The 21,064-nt window shown below is 32.0% G+C and overlaps 2 protein-coding genes and 1 long non-coding RNA gene across 3 annotated transcripts; 1 reads left to right on the top strand and 2 right to left on the bottom strand.

Annotated features, from left to right (window-relative positions):
- Positions 1-901: 901 nt before the first annotated feature.
- Positions 902-2,908, bottom strand: LOC144567692 (4-hydroxy-tetrahydrodipicolinate synthase, chloroplastic-like). The gene is made up of 4 exons (XM_078317858.1): positions 2,701-2,908; positions 2,087-2,186; positions 1,650-1,733; positions 902-1,277 (listed from the first exon to the last, which is right to left on the bottom strand). The coding sequence occupies exons 2-4, from the start codon at positions 2,182-2,184 to the stop codon at positions 902-904; spliced, it is 558 nt and encodes a 185-aa protein (XP_078173984.1). The 5' UTR covers positions 2,185-2,186; positions 2,701-2,908.
- A 5,169-nt stretch (positions 2,909-8,077) lies between these two features.
- On the bottom strand, positions 8,078-11,335 carry LOC144567318 (putative calcium-binding protein CML7). The gene is made up of 2 exons (XM_078317423.1): positions 11,046-11,335; positions 8,078-8,613 (listed from the first exon to the last, which is right to left on the bottom strand). Exons 1-2 carry the CDS (start codon positions 11,184-11,186, stop codon positions 8,308-8,310), a joined length of 447 nt encoding a protein of 148 aa, XP_078173549.1. The 5' UTR covers positions 11,187-11,335; the 3' UTR covers positions 8,078-8,307.
- Positions 11,336-15,036: 3,701 nt separating this feature from the next.
- LOC144567540 (uncharacterized) lies at positions 15,037-18,057 on the top strand. Its single transcript, XR_013515434.1, has 2 exons — positions 15,037-15,259; positions 17,737-18,057. It is a non-coding gene; the product is annotated as an uncharacterized LOC144567540 (long non-coding RNA).
- The last annotated feature ends 3,007 nt before the right edge of the window (positions 18,058-21,064 follow it).

Here is a 21,064-nt window from a genome sequence, read left to right as displayed (position 1 = left end):
TGGTCATTTCACACCTATGCCACCTTGCATGTGTAGAAGCATGGAGAAGAATGTGGAAGGGTGTGGAAGGGGTATTTTGGTCATTTCACATATAAAAGGATGAGGTGTCAATGGCATATCTTGTAAATAGGCCGAACTTGGAGGGCATTTTGGTCTTTTGCAACCGAATCTAAACACTATAAATAGGGGTGGAGGGGTAGAGAGAGAAAGATATATTCACATATATACATATGCACATTCACATGTATCTTTTCGTGCAGAAACGAATCGGTATTTTCTCTCTTTTCCGGTTTCTCTCCCAAATAGTGTTTCGGTTGAGAAAAGAAAGTTATACGTACTTGACGTATAATCTTGCGGGTTGTTGTGGAGTATATTTACGGGATTGATGAATAGTGTTTTACCAAATTTAGCGGTATGTCAGTTTTGAATATTGATGAAACTGAGCAACCGAAAATTCGTGTTTACGGGTTTTCGTCTTTTCCCTGTGAATAGTGTTTTTGCAGAATTCCGCGGTTTACGGTATTTCTGGCAGAAGAAACAAACCGCTCTCTGGTTAGTCCTGGTGGATAACCGATAGAGGCATCAGACGTCTGATGCTCCGAGTCGATTCCTTCCCTGGTGAGGCTCTACTCGCTCGGTCTGCATTCCAACTGTGATTTGGAAACAAGGTATAAATATGTTATATTAATCTATTTAATTGGTAAGTAGATTAAAGTTTTAGAAATCAATCATGGAGTAGATCTGTAAAAGGATTAAATTGGGTTTTGATGCCAAAGGAATACTGAAGGTGGACCGCCTTGGAAAGTTTCCTGACATACCCCGTTTAATCCTGACCTTAAGTTGGCCGTAGAAATTTTTGTTCTACGGTCATTCCGCACCTTAAGCCTAAAAGGGGTTTTGGTTAGAACCGCGAAACCCCAAAAGTGGTATCTAGAAAACCCAACAGATTGATATGGAGCGCACCGTGCATGCCGACAGCGAAGCCTTGCTCAGTGGCATGAATGGCCTCACCAGTGGAATTACTGCTAGTGTTGCCAATGACCTTGATCTTGGAACCAAAGCAGTTGACAGTGTGACCAATGAGCATGATGTGCTCATCCCAGCTCATGAGGTGACCCTCGCCCGTGGTCCCACCCACAATTACCCCCTCAGCCCCACCAGCAATTTGCATGTGCATCAGCCTGTCATTGGCTTCAAGGTCGAAACGCCCATCAGGAAGGTACGGGGTTTTTATCGCAGTAATGAGACGGAGGGCACAAATATCATCCACTGTGGTTCTGTGGAAAACAATAAATGGGAAATTATTTACTACACCTTTTTTTAATTTAATGTAGAATTAGGATGCCTTTATGAGATTATGTCCTTCTAGATGGGGTTTTTACTTGACTAGGTAGTGCTTATTGTAAAACTTAAACAATAAACTAGCCCACAAAATGTGCAGATAGTGGGAGTATAGAAAGGTGGTCTTGTTGATGAATATTTTCTTTTTCTTTTTCTACTGACTTTTGGATATTTTGGTCCTATTTTCTGAACCATTGCTTGGCATGATAGCACATTTACTTATCCTTGCTGTTGAAGTTCAATTAATTTGTTCTCACCAGTAAGGATCATATATATCATACACCATGTAGTCAAGTACATAAACATGCCTGTGCTTAACTTCAAAGCTGCGCATAGGTAGATGATTATTTTCAAGACTTATAGCTGCCTTTACAGTTCTCCATCTGATGGATCTGAAGAATAACAACATATCAAAATTAAACTAAGAGTAAAAGACAGATACCTAAATAATATATTGCTACTTTTGGACTTCGTAAAATAATTGAATTATAGAAAGAAAAAAAAAACACTGTGATACATATTATACCAGCCAAGCTATACGGCCTATTGGTACTTGTAGGAACTGTTATATACAGGTTAGTGACTGACTGATACTGCCTTGATTACTGGTATTTGCTAGACTGTACATATATAGTAACCAGTGCACTAAGCCTGTGAGGCACCAGGGCAGTTGAGGTCTGGGACCAGTATCTCTATACCGGAATTTCCTTGCATACAAGCAAAAAAATTTACAAATCAAATGTACCTCCTTGAGGCATCTGAAATGAACTGATGTGGCATTGCTCCAATTGAATAAGCTTGCTGCGTGCATAAGGTTTGGTTTGCCAACAATAAGGAGGCCATATCTGTATTTCAACCAGATAAATTTATAAATATTTAAGAAACATAAAAGCAGAAACATATTATGTGTTTAAGCTGTAAGGACCTTGACCAAAACCCGATTTCAAGAGAAACCCAACAAGGAACTGAGTCCTACCGATTCCTTGGGGCAGCTACAAAGGGTCGCTTTGCATGGATACTTCCAGTCGCAGAAAGAAGACAAAGAAAAAAATAAAAAGAAATTGAGTAAGAGAATCAATTTTTGGACGAGATTTAGGTTTGTCGAACGACTTGGACTCGTTGCTCTTTGAAATGAAGAACTAATTTTGAGAATCGTCGCAACTCTACGATACATTTTGTACTGCGACCAAATTCTTCAGCTCTCCACTAAAACAAAGTCATTTAGTAATTAAAAGAGGCAACAATGGAAATATCCTAATCACCATTAATATCCAAATCCAGGATAAGAGGAAATCCTCTCAGAATCATCCACAAAAAAAGTTAAGAATAATAAGAAATATATATATAAAAAAAGCTAACTGCATACTAGATTCGAGAGAGATCAAGGGAAGCAGACTCCAAAAGCAACAGACAGGGAAGTCGGAAAGAAAAATTGAGCTAATTTCTTGACAGATTAGCACGCCAAGAGAGATGGGGTTTTACGGGGTTTTGGAGGCGGAGGAGGAGGTATGGAGTGGTGTTGGGCGGCCGTTGGGGTGTTAAAATTTTCTCATTATTTTTATTTTTTCTCGGCAAGACGTGTACGATGGGTGGATTTGTCTTCAACGACTTTCATTGACTTTGACTCTTTGAGCACTCCGAGCCATATTGACAAGATATCCTAATTACATCCGTTTAATCTTTTTTTGAGCTGATGCTGAACCGAACACCGAATTATTCAGTTAACGGAACTTTGACCGAATTAAACCCGAATAATTTCTGAATTTTACGAACTTTTTCTGAATTTTACAAATTATTCACGAATTTTTCCTGAATTTTTTCAAGAACAATTATTTTTTTGGTTTTTTATTTTTTTGCTCCCTTGCAGGACTGAGATTTCTGATCCGGATAATTCCGAATCATTCCCGAATTATACCCGAATCACGAATTTTTGATCTCGCCGAACCGAACCCGAATAATTCATTTGTCACTATGCTCCTGGCCCTTGAGCCTTAACTCGGATAGTGCATCAGCAGCATCGATTTAATTGAACTGTTGGATTCTTTTTTAGCGTTGTAGATGAAGAGTAGCAGTATCAATTTGACGACCAAGGGATGTGTAGACAACTTGATCTGTTGGATAACATTCTTTATTATATTTCTGTGCAGATTTTCAGAATTTAAAGTTCCAACATGGTAGGGCACACAGTGCAGTCATTGTCATGATTATGATATGTGGTCATTTCAAAATAATATGATTTAATATAATTCAAAAATTATTTTATAGCAAATATCAAATATTATATATATAATTTGAATAAGAGGAGGGATAATACAGAAACTTTAAATTATGATCATAGTCCACCACAACTTTCTATTTTCATGAGAATGAGATAGATAGATTTCTATCTTCTGCAATAATCGTAAATTAGGTTGCAGAGTCAAATCGAACCGTTATTCCGGATGAACAATGAATGTTTCGATATTTTTTTTTTGTTAATGAACAGTTTTGAAATTCACATTCAATTCAAATGTTTCTTTTTAATAATACTTCAAAAAATATGAAATTAAATTCCTAGAAAAATGCCAAAGCTCAACTATTTCAAAAATTATTTTAAAGTCAATTCGTAAATATCGCAATACTAAAAAATAGTTTGTGTATTGCTTGATTCTTTGACAATTTATCAAAAATGATTAGATACATTAGTAGAACTAGGGTGTTCTTAAGTTTATTAAATTTTTGTTGTGAACTCAACTTTAAAATCTATTGGATTGATTTCAAACGATGAATCGGAATTGTTGAAACCCATCTAATTTACGAGTAATATATTTATATGCAAAGAAAAATTAACTTTCAAATTAATTTAATATAGAGTTAAGTGGTAAAAAAAAAATTTTAATGAAATCAGATTCCGAGAAAAATGGAAAAGCTCAACCATTTTAAAAGCATTTTTAAGTCAATTCGTAAAAAATGGCAATACTAAAAAATAGTTTGTGTATTGCTTGATTCTTTGAAAATTTATCAAAAATTATTAAATACATATTCTCTAACTTTCAATTTTTTTATTAATAGGAAAAAATGTAACAGTAACTAATTTAATTCAAAAATTGTCTATCATGATAAGGGTTTTAATAAGTGTTCTAAATAGTGTGCTATAGCGATGCAATAGTAGTGTTATAGTTTTTTTTTACCTTGAACAGAAAGTTATGGGATACAAGTGCCTTATTTTATCTACCATTGCTATAGTGATCCGCCATCTGCACTACACGCTACGCTACATAGACTTTTATATAAAGGTACAACTGAAAATTATTTTTAAAGATCAATTTTTTCAAGGTTCAGATTAATTTTGTTTTTAAATATGAAAAAAGATAGATAGTTATTCCATGATGCATAGGTTTTTTAATATAAAAAATATATAATTTATGTCATGATACTCAAGTTATTTTGAATGAAAAAAATAGATAGTTTATGATATTATTAGAAATATTTTGAATAGTAATTTAGACTTTGTACTGGTTTAATATAAATATTATAATTTTCTTAATCAATTTTGTGTTACTTATTGCTCTATAAGACTTTAGATAATGTTAATAATTAGTAAAAATATAAATTTTTTCTTTTAAACAAAAATGTTATGTAGGATAGCTTTTTTTTAGCATTTCCGCTATGACGCGATAATCACTATTTAAAACTTTAATTTTAATGTTGTAAGCTTTTCATGACATAAAATGCTATAACCTTATTTTTGTCATGTATATTTCAAAAATCGCAAGTAATCTTGTTTATTTTCTTGGGTTATTTTTTTTTTTGATCATTTTCTTCTTTCATGCCTATTTTCTTATTCAATACTATATCAATTGCCACGTGCACTCTAAAAATAATTACAAAATTTTATGAGGATGTATCTATTGTGAAAATAAGGTCAACACGTTGATTTAATATTTTAGTTTTAAATTTTGAAGTACAGATAGAAAAAAAAATAGTAGCATTTTGTGATGTAAATAAATATTTATGATATTGAAACCGTCTAAGAAGAAGACGGTGTAAAAGTTCAAAGCAGGTTAGAATATATCGTCTTTACGTTATTCATTATTAGTACTGAGTTTAGTTGTGGAGTAGACTATAATGTTTTCAAAAAAAATATTAATTTTATCAAATTTTTGGATGAGTTAAATTTCAGAATTTATCGGGTTGACTTTAAATAATGAATTCAAGATGTTGAAACTTATTTATTTTATAAGTGATGTGTTTACATGTCAAATTTATAAATTTTCAAATTAGTCTAGTATAAAGTCAAGCTGTCAAAAAAAAATTATATTTTAATTTTAATACATTTATTTTTCATTATTTTTCACCGCTTGATCTTATGCTAAATTAAATTTTAAATTATATTCATAAATGTATTATTTATGAGATAAATTGGATTTAATAGTTCAAATTCGTAATCTGAAGTCATTTTGATAAATTTTTGAGTTAAGCTCACAATTTTTTTTTTTTTGCGAACTTAAGAACACTCTAGTTTGGCTTTAATTGATTGTGTTAGACACATCTGAGTTCACCTTCCAATAAACTTATGTAGTTACCTTGATAAATCTGATAATTTGATAGTGATGCTTTAAATCATTCAAATGAGAACATAAAAAATAGATTATTCGACATATATATAAATAGCCAAACAATAAACTTTTGTACTATTTGAGTAATGTTTAATGATATATTAAGGACTGTTAATTTTAAATCGTTGAAACTTTACGACTTAATTTGTCAAGCTAGTATGTTTTGAATATCATTTCAAATTATATGTTTTCAATTCAAAATATATCTTATTAGGTTCAAATGAAAAATTTAAACCGTGCAAATTGATCTCCTTCAAGAGAGCTTCAATTATATATGAAAAAATTTAAATTGCATTCATTTAGTATCAAGTCAAGCAGACAACAAATGAAGATTTGTATGCATATTGATACATTATTGGTATGTCAAAAAAATCAGCTTTCAAAAATTATAAAAAATAGTTAAATAATTCTAAAAATAGTAAAAGTTAGTATTATACAAGTTTAATATATGACAAATTTACTAAGCTACTTAACTCGACATTTCGGTAAATTTGATCTATAAACATTTTTGCCGAAGTGTTTACAAGAACGTATTAGCCGGACTCTTTTAATTATCATTATTCTTATAAACAATTAGACATAATATAATCACATAGATCATGTCTTAATATTAAATGTAATTTTTTTTTTGAAATATTGTCAAAATAAGTAATTTTCAAATAAACTGCCTTACGTATCAATAGAATTTAAGCAACAGCATCAGGGTATCCGAAATCAACTATTTTAAACTGAAAATATCTGATGCATGCTGGCCTCACTGGCAACATTATTCTAGGTAGGCTCCCACAAAAAGTAGTGGTACCGATTTAATATACATAATCAACAAGCAAACGAACTCGAAGTAACTTGCTACAAAATGTATTTGCACTGGACTATTTTCATGTTCAGTTCTATATATCAAATTGCAAAGACAAAAAACGAATGATCATCAGATCATGTACAACAGTGTGAGGAAATAGGGTCGAAACTTTCTCGCACGTTGTGGGACCGAAAACAAATATCAGGTGTGACTGGTAAACCTGTTACCTATCAAATATCAGGAATACACCCACAAAACCACGAAGATATCATACTGTGATAGCAGTGAAGTAACAGCAATACCTTTTATTTTACGGTAAGGTCGGCAAAAAAATATCTTTTAGTTCGCAACTTGCTCAAGATCAATTCAGAAAAAATTCACAAATAACTCGCTCAATTTAGGCTCGTTCTGACTCGATCACTCATCATACAAGTTTGAGGTTAAATTCTGCTCGTTCTAGCTCGGTCTGTTTACAAGCTGATTTAGACCATTGATTATATTTTGATTTAATCTGAACCATTGATATGTTAGGTCCTTAGATATTATCTTACCTCAGTTCAGGTACAACATATATGATATTTGACACTGAAAATTATAAAAACCGAGTGATTAGAGAACCATTTCAGCTCTGTACGAAGAGCCGGGAACTAGTATTTTCAGCTCGCATCTAAAGTCTAGCGCAGTCCGACTCAGTTCATTATAGTTACGAGCCGACTTCAAACTTTGCCTAACCCGGCTTGACACGTTTATAACCCTAATTTACGCTCGACCTCATTCAATCGATCCCGCGTCCATAATACTTGCATTTTATTTTACAAGAAAAATATTACATTAGAATTATAACCTTCTATGTAAGAAAAAAAATCCACATTCTACTACATAAAATGATGCGTAAGATTATCTATGATACCTCTGACTCGCAAGGTATACGTGAAACTTGAAAGGGTAATTTCTATAGGACAGACCACAGCAGAGGGATAGTAAAAGAAACCTTTTATATTCCAGCAAAGAAATTACACATGAAATTGCCCCTAAACGAAACACAATTGTTCTCGTCATATCCCAGCAAAGAAACTATCGGTGAAAAGAGTTGACTTATCAGATCATCCCAATATTAACCCCACTCGGATTGAAGATCTCATCAATTATAACTGTAATTCTGTAATTCAACTAGCCTTAAATTATTGTCTTCAACACATACCAAAAATTCAACACCTAATTAAACAATCAAACTCCAATATAAAACAACTTTCTTCAACAAAGGCTTGAAATTTTGTCTTCAACAGTTGCCAAACCAACAATCAGTCACCAACATTGACAAAAAAACCCTAGGTATAACCGCATAACAAATCTCCCAAATTTCAGCATTCCAAGCACTTACAAATTAAAAGATCAATTACTTTCAGAAAGAAAACATCTGCCAATAATGTGTCTCAACTAAACATTAGAGAAAAGATCCAACAATCTCAGAATTATCAAACTAAAACCCTACCAACCAACCAAACAAAAACCATTTAAATTTACCTCACAATTTACCCTAAATACATCCACACTTGACCCATTCCCCTCTCACTTAGCAAGGAGGCGTTGGATGAAATCCTCGTACCGGATGGCACCATCAGGGCCCACATCGACTTCACGGATCCATTCATCGAATTCAGCTGGCTCAAGCTTCTCGCCAATTGAGGTCAGCACATGGCGCAAGTCTGACACGTGGACCACTCCTGTGCCATCCTTGTCCAGAACCTTAAAGGCGTCACGCAGGGGCCGATCGAATGGTTCAGGACGTAGATGGGTCCGCATCAGCTCCAGGAAACGGTTGAAATCAAATGGGGCTGTTAGCTTCTCTGAGGTGGTTATTTCTTTCAGCTGAGCCTGATGAACAATGCAAAAAAAAGAGGTGGATATTCATGCTTCTTCAGAGTTAAGACAAAAAAGGTATTCTTTTTATTGGCTTTTGTAAGATCAATGCTTGGTTTGGGAATGACACACACTGTAGCAGTCAGGTCAAGAAACAGTGAAAACGATCCTCTGAAAAATGCTATAAAACAATTTTGACAACCGCCCCGCCCCCACCCACATTGAACCTCTCTAAAGATACCAGATGTTAAAGGGCAACTAAACAACAATTAAACCGGTTAAACCGTTCAACGACACCCCACCATCGACTGTCATTGCATGTTTTTTAAAAGCTTGAGTGAAAATATATGATACATTGCAAAAAGGAAGTCCTCATGACAAGAAATTAAGGACTGCAAAGTTGATTGTGTAAAATGTTATGAAGATTAACATTAGTGAATGCTGTCTTAACCTCTATTACTCTATATGCTTTATCCAAATACAGAATACCTAAAGGCATACTTAACAAACTGGATAGATATAAAAGACAATTCCTGCGGCAGGGATATGGGGATAATAAGCAAAAACCTGTGTTGATTAATTGGACCGGCAGCCACTGCCAAGGCATTAAAAAAAAAAAAAGATTAATTAGACCAATGCTTGTTTAACTAAACAAACAGGAGGGCTGGGTATTTTAGATTTAGATCTGATGAATATTACTTTACTTGCTAAATGGTGGTGGAAATTCAAAGATCCCACCTGTTCCAGTCCTTGGAAAACCTTGATAACCAACACTTATGAACAAGGGCTTACACCACCATCTGCCTTTGGAAGACCATTTTAGCAATCAAACCGATAGTGCAAAATAGTATATCTTACTCACCACATAGTCAAAATAGAGTTTCATTTTGGAAAGACATCTGGTATAGTAATTGTGCTTTTAGCTACCCAATTTCCACATTTAGACCAGAAATGTACAGTGCCAGACATATCTCTCTTCAGGAAGTATTAGAAGACCAGGGACATAGTTTAAGGTTCAATAGACATTTGCAAGGGATAGACCTACAGGATTGGCAACAATTGCAGGACTTACTACGTACTTTACTGATAGATGATGTCAATGCTACCATGAAATGGAAATGGTCATCCTCAGGAGCATTCACTGTCAAATCTCTCTACACATTTTTGAATGTTAGGGGTGTCCAAGTGGAAAAACATATGTTATGGTGGAAATTGAAACTACCACCCAAAATCAAGTTTTCATGTGGATAGTTTAGAAGAATTTTTTTTAACAAAATCCAATCTCTTGAAAAGAGGTTGGACTGGTACTAGCAACTGTCAGTTTTGCCAAAACATAGAAACTGTAGACCATTTATTTGTCCAATGTAGTTGGGTTAGACAAATATGGTTTTTGTTGGGTCAATGTAAAGACATTTTTAGTAACTGGCAAACCATAGACGATGTCATACATTATGCGGATTCTTTGCAACATCATAACAAACATGCATTTCTCAATGTGTTTAGTGCTTTGCAATGGACTGTTTGGAAAATTAGAAATGATGTGTTTTAACAATGCTTCTTGCCCCATTGGTCGAAATGCCATAATTCTAATCATCTCTTTAACTATGTATTGGACAGGAAATGGAGAAGGGGAAATGCAGGCAGGATTGCAGGACTGGCTGCCTACGGATCTGGAGAACTTTCCTCTTCACACCTACTCAGCAGGTGAAGAGATGGAGATGGTGACTGTGGAGGATGAACAAGATGGGCTCTCTGGGGATGAAGAATTAAGATTGACAAACTTCCTTTGCTACTTTTAAACTAAATATTACGTATATTTTGCTGGCTGTGACCAGTTCTGATGCATTAACTTGTTTCGTTGTTACAATGTTTTGTGATATTGCTCTACTGATACTTTACCTAGCAACCGCTGTAGTTAGTGGTGTAATAGGTGCTTAGGAGAACGGGTCATTCTAATATCAGGAAAATAGCCTGATAGGTGAAACTGGTTATGATGTAATTTAAGTTTCATGCAGTGAAACGGGCCTAAGCAACCTTATTTAAAAAAAAAAAAAATGTTTGGCATCCACCATTAAAAGTTCCAACCCAGAACATCTAAATTTAAATTTAATGCTATTGCAAAAGAATGAAAAATGAAGAGATATATCCCAAAATTATCTACATTAAAGCCCCTTGTAATCGGGGGTGGACGGATGTATAAGCAAAGGGATGCTAAGCACCCCCTATGAATTGAAATTTTCATTTTGTACCATAAAATTCTAATTTTACAAAAAAGAATACTATTAACCCCCTATAAAATGAAATTAATGAGACTCATTTATTCAGGCCCAACTCCCCCCTTCTCAATTTTCTTATTCCGCCCTGCTTGTAATTCAAGTATTGATAAAGATAGAGAAATCAAACATCTTTGTGTTTCGGCGGGTTAAAATAACAAAATGCCGTATTACCTGTGTAGGATTACCGCCGAGCGAGCGCATGAGCACGCCGAGATCAGAAGGGGCGATGCGACCATCGCCATCGGTGTCAAAAAGAGAAAAGGCCTCGCGCATCGACGCTACCTGCTCCTCGCTTAGCTCCGCCTTCCCCATCTCTCTCTCGCTCTCTCTAAATTCTCTCTTTTCTCTCCTTTGTTTTCAAAGAAAATAGATCGGGATCTCGTTTTGCTTGCTCAGGCAGTGTTACTGTATTTCCGCTGGCTCGTTTCCTTTTTTGGGATATTTTTTTTCCTTTTCTTCTTTTTCAATCTTTCGGTTTTGCGAAGCGTGCGTTAATAACGTTATTTAATTATAATTTATGGTGGACGGTTTGACAGATCAGCTCTCAAAAATTAGGCGGCGAACAAAAAATGTAATTTTGCATTCGTGATATTTTATTATGACAAATTATTTCCTTTAGTGAGACTTAATGAAAATATTTCACTCTCTACTCGTGTCAATCACAATAAGTACGTCCGTACGTTAAAAATTTAAGGAAATTTGGTACATATCCTTCAAAGTTCGAAATTATGTTTTTTTTTTCCTCTCACAAATTCATATATCATACTGATCTTCTAAGTTCTAAAAATTCACAAACTTACTCACTGTATTGTCTTTTTAATTAAAACGTATTTTAAATTTATAAATTTCCCATTTTACCTTTATTTAATCTAATTCATAAAGTTCTAAACTGTTCAATCTTCTAATTGTCGGTTTCTAAAGACAAATGATTACGATTGTCAATACATTATATGTTTATCCAATCCATATCGTATTCGAAAAGACGGTTAAGAATAAGATTTTGTTTCGTTACTGTATTAAGTACAGGTAAGTAAGGATAAATTTTTTTTTTCTTGTTATAATAGCAGGTCAGGGTACAAGTAAAGATAATTTTTTACTGGCTATCATGTAAGATAATTTTTAAAATTAAAACTATATATATTTATATATTTGTATAGAGATGATACGATAAAAAAAATTCACTTTACTATTTTTTTTATAATACAAATTAGTTGTATTTTACAAAGGTTTAAATAGTGTTTATCGCGTCATAGCGGACTGGCTGGAAAAACAACGCTATGCTCAAATAGCGCCATAGCTTTTATGGTCCAAAAACGCTATACCGCGCTATTTAGAACCTTGGTATTTCATTATTAATTATTTTTTTCTTGTTTCATAAATATCTTATCGAAAGCACAAATTGGAATGTTAATGGCACTTTTCTATCCGTTTACCCGACTTATACTATATTTGAAAAGATTTTTTTGTTAACTCGTCGAATACGGGTAAAGGTAAATAATTTTTTCGTTATTATGACAGGTTATGAGTATGAAAATGGTTCCACCTGACCCATATTATACCTGTCGACACCCTACAGATGATTCGTCTATCTTCCTGTGACATATGTACGGTCAAATTTAGGCAAACACTAATGTGAGCGACACAAGTAAGAAAATAAATCATTTGCTCTAAAAATTGAGTAAATTGAAGGTAATATTTCTCTTAAACATACTATATATTTTTTTATTTTTTAATAAAAAATAAAATGGATAATTTATAAATTTAAAATGAGTTTTAATAGAAAATATAATAAATTGGATAAATGTGAGCTTTTGAAGTTTAGAGGAATAAATATCATATTATGAATAAAAGGAGAAAACGTGTAATTTCCAAGTTTTTGAAGAGTATATAGGAAATTGCCTCAAAAATTGTTTAAATTTATAATTGACATATGTGTATACAAAATTGATGTTATTAAACACGGATACATACAATGAATCAAACGTCCAACAGACCGTCACACTAGTGTGTAGGATCGGACTCATTGCAGGACTTTTTTCATAAATCATAATTAATAAAAGGTTTTTTAGGGAACCAATATGATTGATTTTTTTTTTTCAAAAATCATAAGGACCGTGGGACCCCACGGTCTCAAATTGATTTTTTTTTTTTTTTTTTTTTTATAAAACAGAATTTTTTTTAATTTTTGTATTAAAATATTAGAAATGTTGAATATATTTCTTTGAAAATAGATGAAATACAATATAATTTGATTTATTAGAAATATTGCAATAAATAACCCGGATCAATATTTTTCAGGTCGGATTTTTTGCGGCTGTAAGAAAAATTAATATATTTCTTTATGTGTTATTAGAAAAAAATAAAAATGCTTAGATTCTGAGTTATTAATCCCGGTTCAAAAGTCACTTCTAGGTAATCCAAAAAATATTGTGATCTTTCTAGTAAATTTAATTTACGAAAAGTTGTATCTATTTTTGAAAAAAACAATAACTTTTAAGTTATTCAATAATTGTTATTAAAAAAGAATTCTCAAAATAGATATAACTTTTTATAAATTAAATGTCCTAGAAGGATCACAATATTTTCTGGATTATCTAGAAGTGACTTTTGAACCGGGATCAATAACTCAGAATCTAAGTATTTTTATTTTTTTCTAATAACACATAAAGAAATATATTAATTTTTCTTACAGCCGCGAAAAACCCGACCTGAAAAATATTGATCCGGGTTATTTATTGCAATATTTCTAATAAATCAAATTATATTGTATTTCATCTATTTTCAAATAAATATATTCAACATTTCTAATATTTTAATACAAAAATTAAAAAAAATTCTGTTTTATAAAAAAAAAAAAAAAATTAAGACCGTGGGAACCCCACGGTCTGAAAAAAAAAATCTGTTGTTTAAAAAAAAAAAAAAAAAAAAATCAATTTGAGACCGTGGGGTTCCCACGGTCCTTATGGTTTTTGAAAAAAAAAAATCAATCATATTGGTTCCCTAAAAAACCTTTTATTAATTATGGTTTATGAAAAAAATTCCTCATTGCAAGTGAGTCGTTAGTGCATCTATATTTTTTATATTAGTATAGTTTTTAATTTAATGTAACAGTTTTTAATTTAGTTTCAAAGATGTGAGAGATTTTTTTAATTTATAAACCATGTAAGAAAATTTATTATTAAAAAACTGTTTATAAACTTTACACTGATCAAATAAGTGGTTCAAATTATTTCTCCTTTTTAATTTATTGCTGACGTGACTTAATAGAAACTCTAAAATTGATTTTAGAGATGTGAGAGTTATTAGAGACCTTAATTTCTACAAAGTAGTTAACAATTAAACTCATTTGAGTTGCTGGGATATAGATGCTCTTGGGATACAGTGCAGCCTACGAACTGCAACTTATTCTCATGACCTTATTAGTGTTGAAATTAAAAAAATATATAATAATAATGATATAGACTTATTGTTTTTATTTTTTAGTGTTATGATTAAAAAATCGACAAAAAAAAAAAACATGCCACACGACTACCACTCTTTATGCTTTATAGTCCATTGAGGTTGGAAAAAAAAAATGGTAGTTTGTAACTCGTTCGATTGATTCAGAAAAAATTTGTAATTAGCTCGCTCAATTTTGGCATGAGCGAATTCAAATTTGACTTAACTGGACTCAATCCTCAACTTGTTGCAAGAAAAAGATGAAACTCTTCTTAGACTCTTTCACTTTATTATTTTTGTGTTCATCGTAAAAGGATAAAACTCATTACAATAGGAAAATGAAACTCTTTCTCAGCTCGTAGTATGTACGTAGATAATTTAGAACTCTCTCTCATTACAATAGATAATTTAGCAGGCCAGACTGATTATCCAGCGGTCATGATATTTTTGGAATTCTTCATCCAGCAGGCTTGATATATTTAAAATTCTTCAGGTTTTCAATTTTCAATTTTTAGGATATTACAGATAAAAATTTAGGAAAAATGTACCCTGAATTTCCAATAAAAAAAAAATGCACGAATTATATATTTGGAATGAGCGCACAGAGCGGAGAATAAAATTAGGCCAGGATGGGGATAAAATTGTAATAATATCCAAGCTTATAATAAGACCAACCGAATTTGGACACTTATCTGCATATCGTGGCTAATAAAATGAAGGAGATTAAAATAGTATCAAATCCGCAGTTATTTATGAGGATTAATTACTTATAACTGGACCTTATCCTCTTGAAATCAAGCTAACCGTCGAGATTGAGGGGATCTGAAAGAGCCAACCTTTAAGAAAACACCATCGAAACTCTCTTTCAATTTCTCTGAAAGAAAAGGAGAAAAAAGAAAGAAGCACGGAGAGCGAGCCAGAGAGAGAATTCAGTCCAGAGTATCTAGGTGATATTCAAACTCTAACCTATTTCGTTGCTTTCAAACAATTTCTCTGTATTTCTTGCTCGTAGTAATTCTTTTTTAGGTTTTAATTATTCGATCAATTGATTTCTGAGCGATGATGAGATGAATTCTGTATGAGATATTCTATGATTTCAGAAAAAAGCTGATGCTCAGTTTACAAACCGACAGCTTGGTTCGATTCTCATGATTTAATTGCAATTTTTTTGTTCGATGATTTACATACGAGATTTTGAATTTTTATCATGTTATTTGAGATTTTGTTAATTAAAGGTTCGGGTTTCAATTTTAAAGATAAATTAGATTCCTTTTTCCTTCTCTTTTTTAGTTAAAAAACAAAAGTGAATTTAAACAAAAGTGATTCCTTTTCCTTAGCAGATATGGATGTTGCATGTGGTGCATGTCTATTCGATGATTTGCATAAGAGATTTTGAATTTTTTCATGTTATTTGAGATATTGTTAATTTAAGGCTCGAGGTTTCAATTTGAAGATAAATTAGGTTCCTTTTTACCTTCTCGTTGCTAAATTTTTAGCAATGATGCTCTGATTTTTTTAGAAAAAATAAATAAATTTAGACTTTCGTGCTAAATTGATCAGATCTGGATGTGAATATGTGGTCTCAGGAGCATCCACGATATATGTTGTAACCCCTGAAAACTCGAATTCTTTTTCGATAACTATTCCGAAATTTTTTCTCCTGCCTATACCTCCAAAATTTTTATTATATCCTAAAAAACTAAAATTCAAATCTGCCGTTAGATTTTCAATTTTTTTGAAAAATGTCCCTACTACTGTAAGTGACAGGCTGAGTCTTCTACTGGCGTTCTTTTTATGAAAAATCCGTAAGTGACTTTATTTTTATTTTATTTTTTGAGAGAAGGCCCTTAGGCATTTTATTGAATTGAAAAACGATTACAGCTTACAAGTTACAACACAATGCAGAAAAACAAGTTCGAAAAATACAAACTACCGGCACCTAATAAATAAAAAGAAAACAACTAAACTTTTTTTTTTGAGAAACAATAAGGGTCATGTCCTCATTTATATTAACCATAAGTGGTTACATGGGTGACAGATTTCTGGGGAGAAAACCTGTGGTGGGGGAGGGAAAACAACTAAACTAGGCCAATGTAACTATCCGCCCCTTCTCTTCTACAAATTCTGAGATGGTAACAATTAATATTGGTACCGCCGGTAATGTCACCAGTAGAGTCGTTTGTGGAGTGGAATGAGGATTATAATACTATATTAGTTTAGAAGATTTTACAAGAATAAAAAAAAAATTAGAAATTACGACCATTTAATCCATTGTAAATATGTTTTTTTTTTATCAATAAAATTTGTTAGTTGGCATTTAAAACCACTAACTTTAAAAAAAAGAATGAGACCAGTAGTCTCTATACTATAAATAGATGACAGGGGCTGGGCAGCAAAAAAATTTCACCTTATTTCAAATATTAATTCTCGCTCTCTTTCTTCCAAGTCAACTTTGGAGCAAATCTAACATGCAAGTTCATATATTTATACAAAGGTTGGCTATTCTACTTCCATAAGTATATGTAGGCATATGCTTATAACTCGTTTTTGCATTTTCAATGTCCAAATGGTTGATTTTGAAGCACTTAACATGTTATCCATATTAATATGTGCTTGGAGACCAAATTTTACATTTTTTGAAAAAAAATTACTATTTTTTCAGAATTTTTCAAAACAGGGGTTTTCATATTTTTTTTTTTGTTATTATTTTTAATATTTTTTATGACTGTTTTGAAAAATTCTGAAAAAATAGTAAAGAAATAAAAAAAAAAAAATTTGGTCTCCAAGCACATATTAATATGGAGAACATGTTAAGTGCTTCAAGATCAACCATTTGGACATTGAAAATGCAAAAATGAGTTATAAGCATATGCTCTCATTTGCTTATGGAAATAGAATAGCCAACCCCTCCCTCTCTCTCTCTCTCTATATATATATATAAATATATATATAGAGAGAGTGTTTTATTTTCTGCTCATATATCTATTTTCAAAGTTCAAAAAGTCGATCTGAACTTCTTAACATGATTTTCATATTGATATGTACTTAGAGACCAAATTTTACATTTTTTGAAAATATTTTGCTATGTTTTTAGAATTTTTGAAAATCACAACTCTGCATTAAATAAAAAATAAGAAAAAAAATTAAAAAAAACACTGATTTTCAAAAATTCTAAAAAAATGATATATATATTTTTTTCAAAAAATGTAATATATATATAGGAGTTGGCTACGGTGCTACGCGTAGCATAGAGGGCCTCCGTGCAACGGCTCAATATTTGAGTTTTCAACTTAAAACAGTCATAGATTTCGACTCGTAACTCCATTTTGAGTGTATGACCACTTTTCGGAAAGCTTGCAAAAAGATCTACAATCTGAGCCGTGTCAAGCATTTCTGAAAACAAAACTGTATTTTGGAAATAAAGGCTGAAAGAAGGAAGGTCGTCCAGGAGGCTATATAGGCGGGATTCGTAGCAACAGGAGGGGATCTTGGACGTTTCTAGAGCTAAGGAAGAGATTTCTAGGGTTTGTTCTTGGTGGCTAAGCTTGAAGACGAAGTTGAGAAGCGAAAGATGCGAATTTTCGACATATCTTCTTTGTTGTTCGGGTTTTGTCATGGCTACTTCTTTTATTATCTCTTTTATTTGTTTTAGAACTATGTTTGAGTAGACTTTTTTAGTTTCTAGGGTTGTGATGTAATCGAATGTTTTGTTTTGCATGTTAGTTATTGAATTTTTGTGTTGAAATTTGTGTTTGCTTGATTGTGTTTGATTTTAATTGCTTAGATTAAATTGTTTGATTTTTATTGGTTTACCACTAGAAGGTACTTTGGCCCTTATATTCTCTTAACCAAACTAAGTACATGAGGTAGGATTAGTGATCCGAAAGGTGAAACCAAGTAGTAGCCGACGGGTGAACATTTTCTCATATCAACGAATAGAGGTTACCTTTAGTATGCCAAACAAGTAACTAGGTAATTCAGACCAATATACGACAGTTGAGGTCTAGAACCCGACGAGGACAGAAATTGCAATTCCACACCAAGTTAATAAACCAACAAACGACAGTTGAGGTTTAGGAACATTAGGTCTGGTCAGTAGAATCCTACACAAAGGAACAACACAAAGAAACAGTAACTGCTGCATTCACTCGGGGGCCACACAGACCGTGTACGACAGTATCTGACCCATGTAGGACACTACACGGACCGGGTGCCTCGAGACAGAACTGAGATAAAGTCATAACCCTGGAAACGCCTTTTTATTATTGATTAAAACCAAGGTTCTAAATAGCATTTATCGCGTCATAGAGGGAAGCCTACAAAAAAAGCTATAACGAAAGGTATGCTACATAGCATTTTCTTATTTTTATAAAAATTATATCATATATTTGTACTAAATATCAACATTATCCAAGTCTCATAGAACAATAAATAATATCAAATTGATTAACAAAATATAATATTCATATTGAACCAATACAAAGTCCAAATTGCGACTCAAAATATCTATCGTAATACTAATATCATAAACTATCAATCTTTTTTTATTCAAAATATATTCAGCATCATGACATAATCTATCTTTTTTCTATTTAAATTTCAAAGTAACCTAGACATCATGGCATAATTAACTATCTTAATATATTCAAAATATTCAAACTACTGTATAGTAAGTATCATTTTGTTACTTCAATAAATATCTTAATATATTCAATCTAAGCCTTTATTTAAAACTCATATAAATTGAAAAGAAAAAAACAACAACTCATGTTGCATAGCGCGTTGTAGCTTCCTTATTTTGATTTCGTTTGATGGATCTCTCATTAAATATTTAATAGTTTAATATAAAGCTTAGTACGTCAATTGCAAAAAAAAATTACGGTTAAAATCCAATATGAGCCTTTATTTAAAGCTCAAATAAATTGAAAAAAAAACAGCAAATGTTGCATAGCGGGCGCTATTTGCACTACGCGCTATGCGCTATAGCGGATTGTTATTACCGCTATAGCGTCCGTAGCTCAAATAACGCGTTATTATGCCATAGCTTAGCGTTTAGGATCCAAAAATGCTATAGCGCCGCTATAGCTTGCTATTTAGAACACTGATTAAAACCAAGTTAATTTACTTTCTTGCATTTAATTACTGTTATTGAATTGTTAGGACTATAAATATTCAAAATCAACCTTTTCGAACTTCTAGTCTTTAATTAATTTAGGTAGAAATCCAATTTAGATTTGAACCGTCTTCTGGATCGATATCTGACAATACTACACGATAGGACTGTGTACTTGCAGTCTGAGTTGAAAGTAAAAATTAAGGTTAAAAAGTATAACTTGCTATACTGAAACTTTGTACAATAAGCTTTTGTGTAGACAAGCGACCCGCTAAAATATAAATTGACTCGACTTGATATACACTGATTTTTTTATTTTTATCCAAAAATTAAATTGAATTTCAAAAATCAACCGAACCGCATTTCAAATTTTAAAAGTACCCAAACCGCTAAACGGTTAACCGGACCCTAGGTTCGGTTAACGGTTTAGCGGACCAAGGGTTCGGTTAACCGTTTAGCGGACCAAGGGTTTGGGTTCGGTTAACGGTTAACCGGATTCGTTGGTTCGCTGAACCGTTAACCGAACCCATTTTTTTTTTTTTTTTTTTTTTTTTTACTTTTTTTTAAAACAGAAAATTTTCAATTTTTTTTCTATTGAAAATGTACATGAAAATTCGTATTTAGATTTATCAAATTTACACCAAAAATTTTTGTAAATCAAATATGAAATTTAAAATTATAGAAAAATACACATACACATACACATATACATATACATAAATAATATACAGTTACCAATTTTTTTTACTTTTTTTTTACTTTTTTTTACTTTTTTTGAAATATACAGTTACTAATTTAAACTGAGAAATTCATTTTGATGGTTCATGATTACGGATCTTATACGACGAATTTAAACTGAGAAATTCATTTTGGACGAATTTTGGATTAATCCGAGAGTAAATTTTTTTTTGGGATTAATTACTAATTTTAATCGGAGAATTATTAATTTTATTTAATTCTTTGGTTCGTATAAATTTTGAGAATTATTATTCTTGAATCAATTCATAATTATTCTCTATTATTAAAATTTATGGGAGATGCAAAAGTTGGAGACCTTTAACCTCCCAAGAGGCCTCACATGTGCATCTCTATTTTTGCTATATTGGATCTAATACAACTTAAGATGAACAAAAATTCGGTCCAACCTCAATGACAGCCATGCATTTTGGCAAAATGGGCCGAACTTGCTGAATTTTGGCCAAAAGTTGATTGCATGGCTAATAAAGGGGAAGGACCGAACTATGTGTTATATGTGTTGTATTGGATCTTGACTATATGTTATATGATAGGATAAGATGGGATTGCATGTACAAAAAACTATATGTGTGTATATGTTGCACAAATTGTATTATGTTGGTATTTTCTATGATTTTATATGAATTCATATATAATTTTCGGCCTAATTAATTTTCTGTTGCAGAAATTTATTATATATATTTTCATATAAATAATTTTAGACCTTATTATTATTATTATTATTATTATTATTTTAGACCTTAATAATTGGATGTTGCAGAAACTATATATATTCTGTCGGAATATTTATTTTATTAATATTCTATATAATCTATATACACTAACCCTAAACCCTAAACACTATATATTCTATATAATCTACATATACATATAAAATAAAATT

This window comes from Carex rostrata, chromosome 16 (genome assembly GCF_964058835.1).
Source record: "Carex rostrata chromosome 16, lpCarRost1.2, whole genome shotgun sequence".
In the NCBI taxonomy this organism is placed as follows: domain Eukaryota; kingdom Viridiplantae; phylum Streptophyta; class Magnoliopsida; order Poales; family Cyperaceae; genus Carex; species Carex rostrata.
The sequence above is the reverse complement of the archived record's forward strand: the minus strand, read 5'-3'. Positions and strand labels throughout refer to the sequence as shown.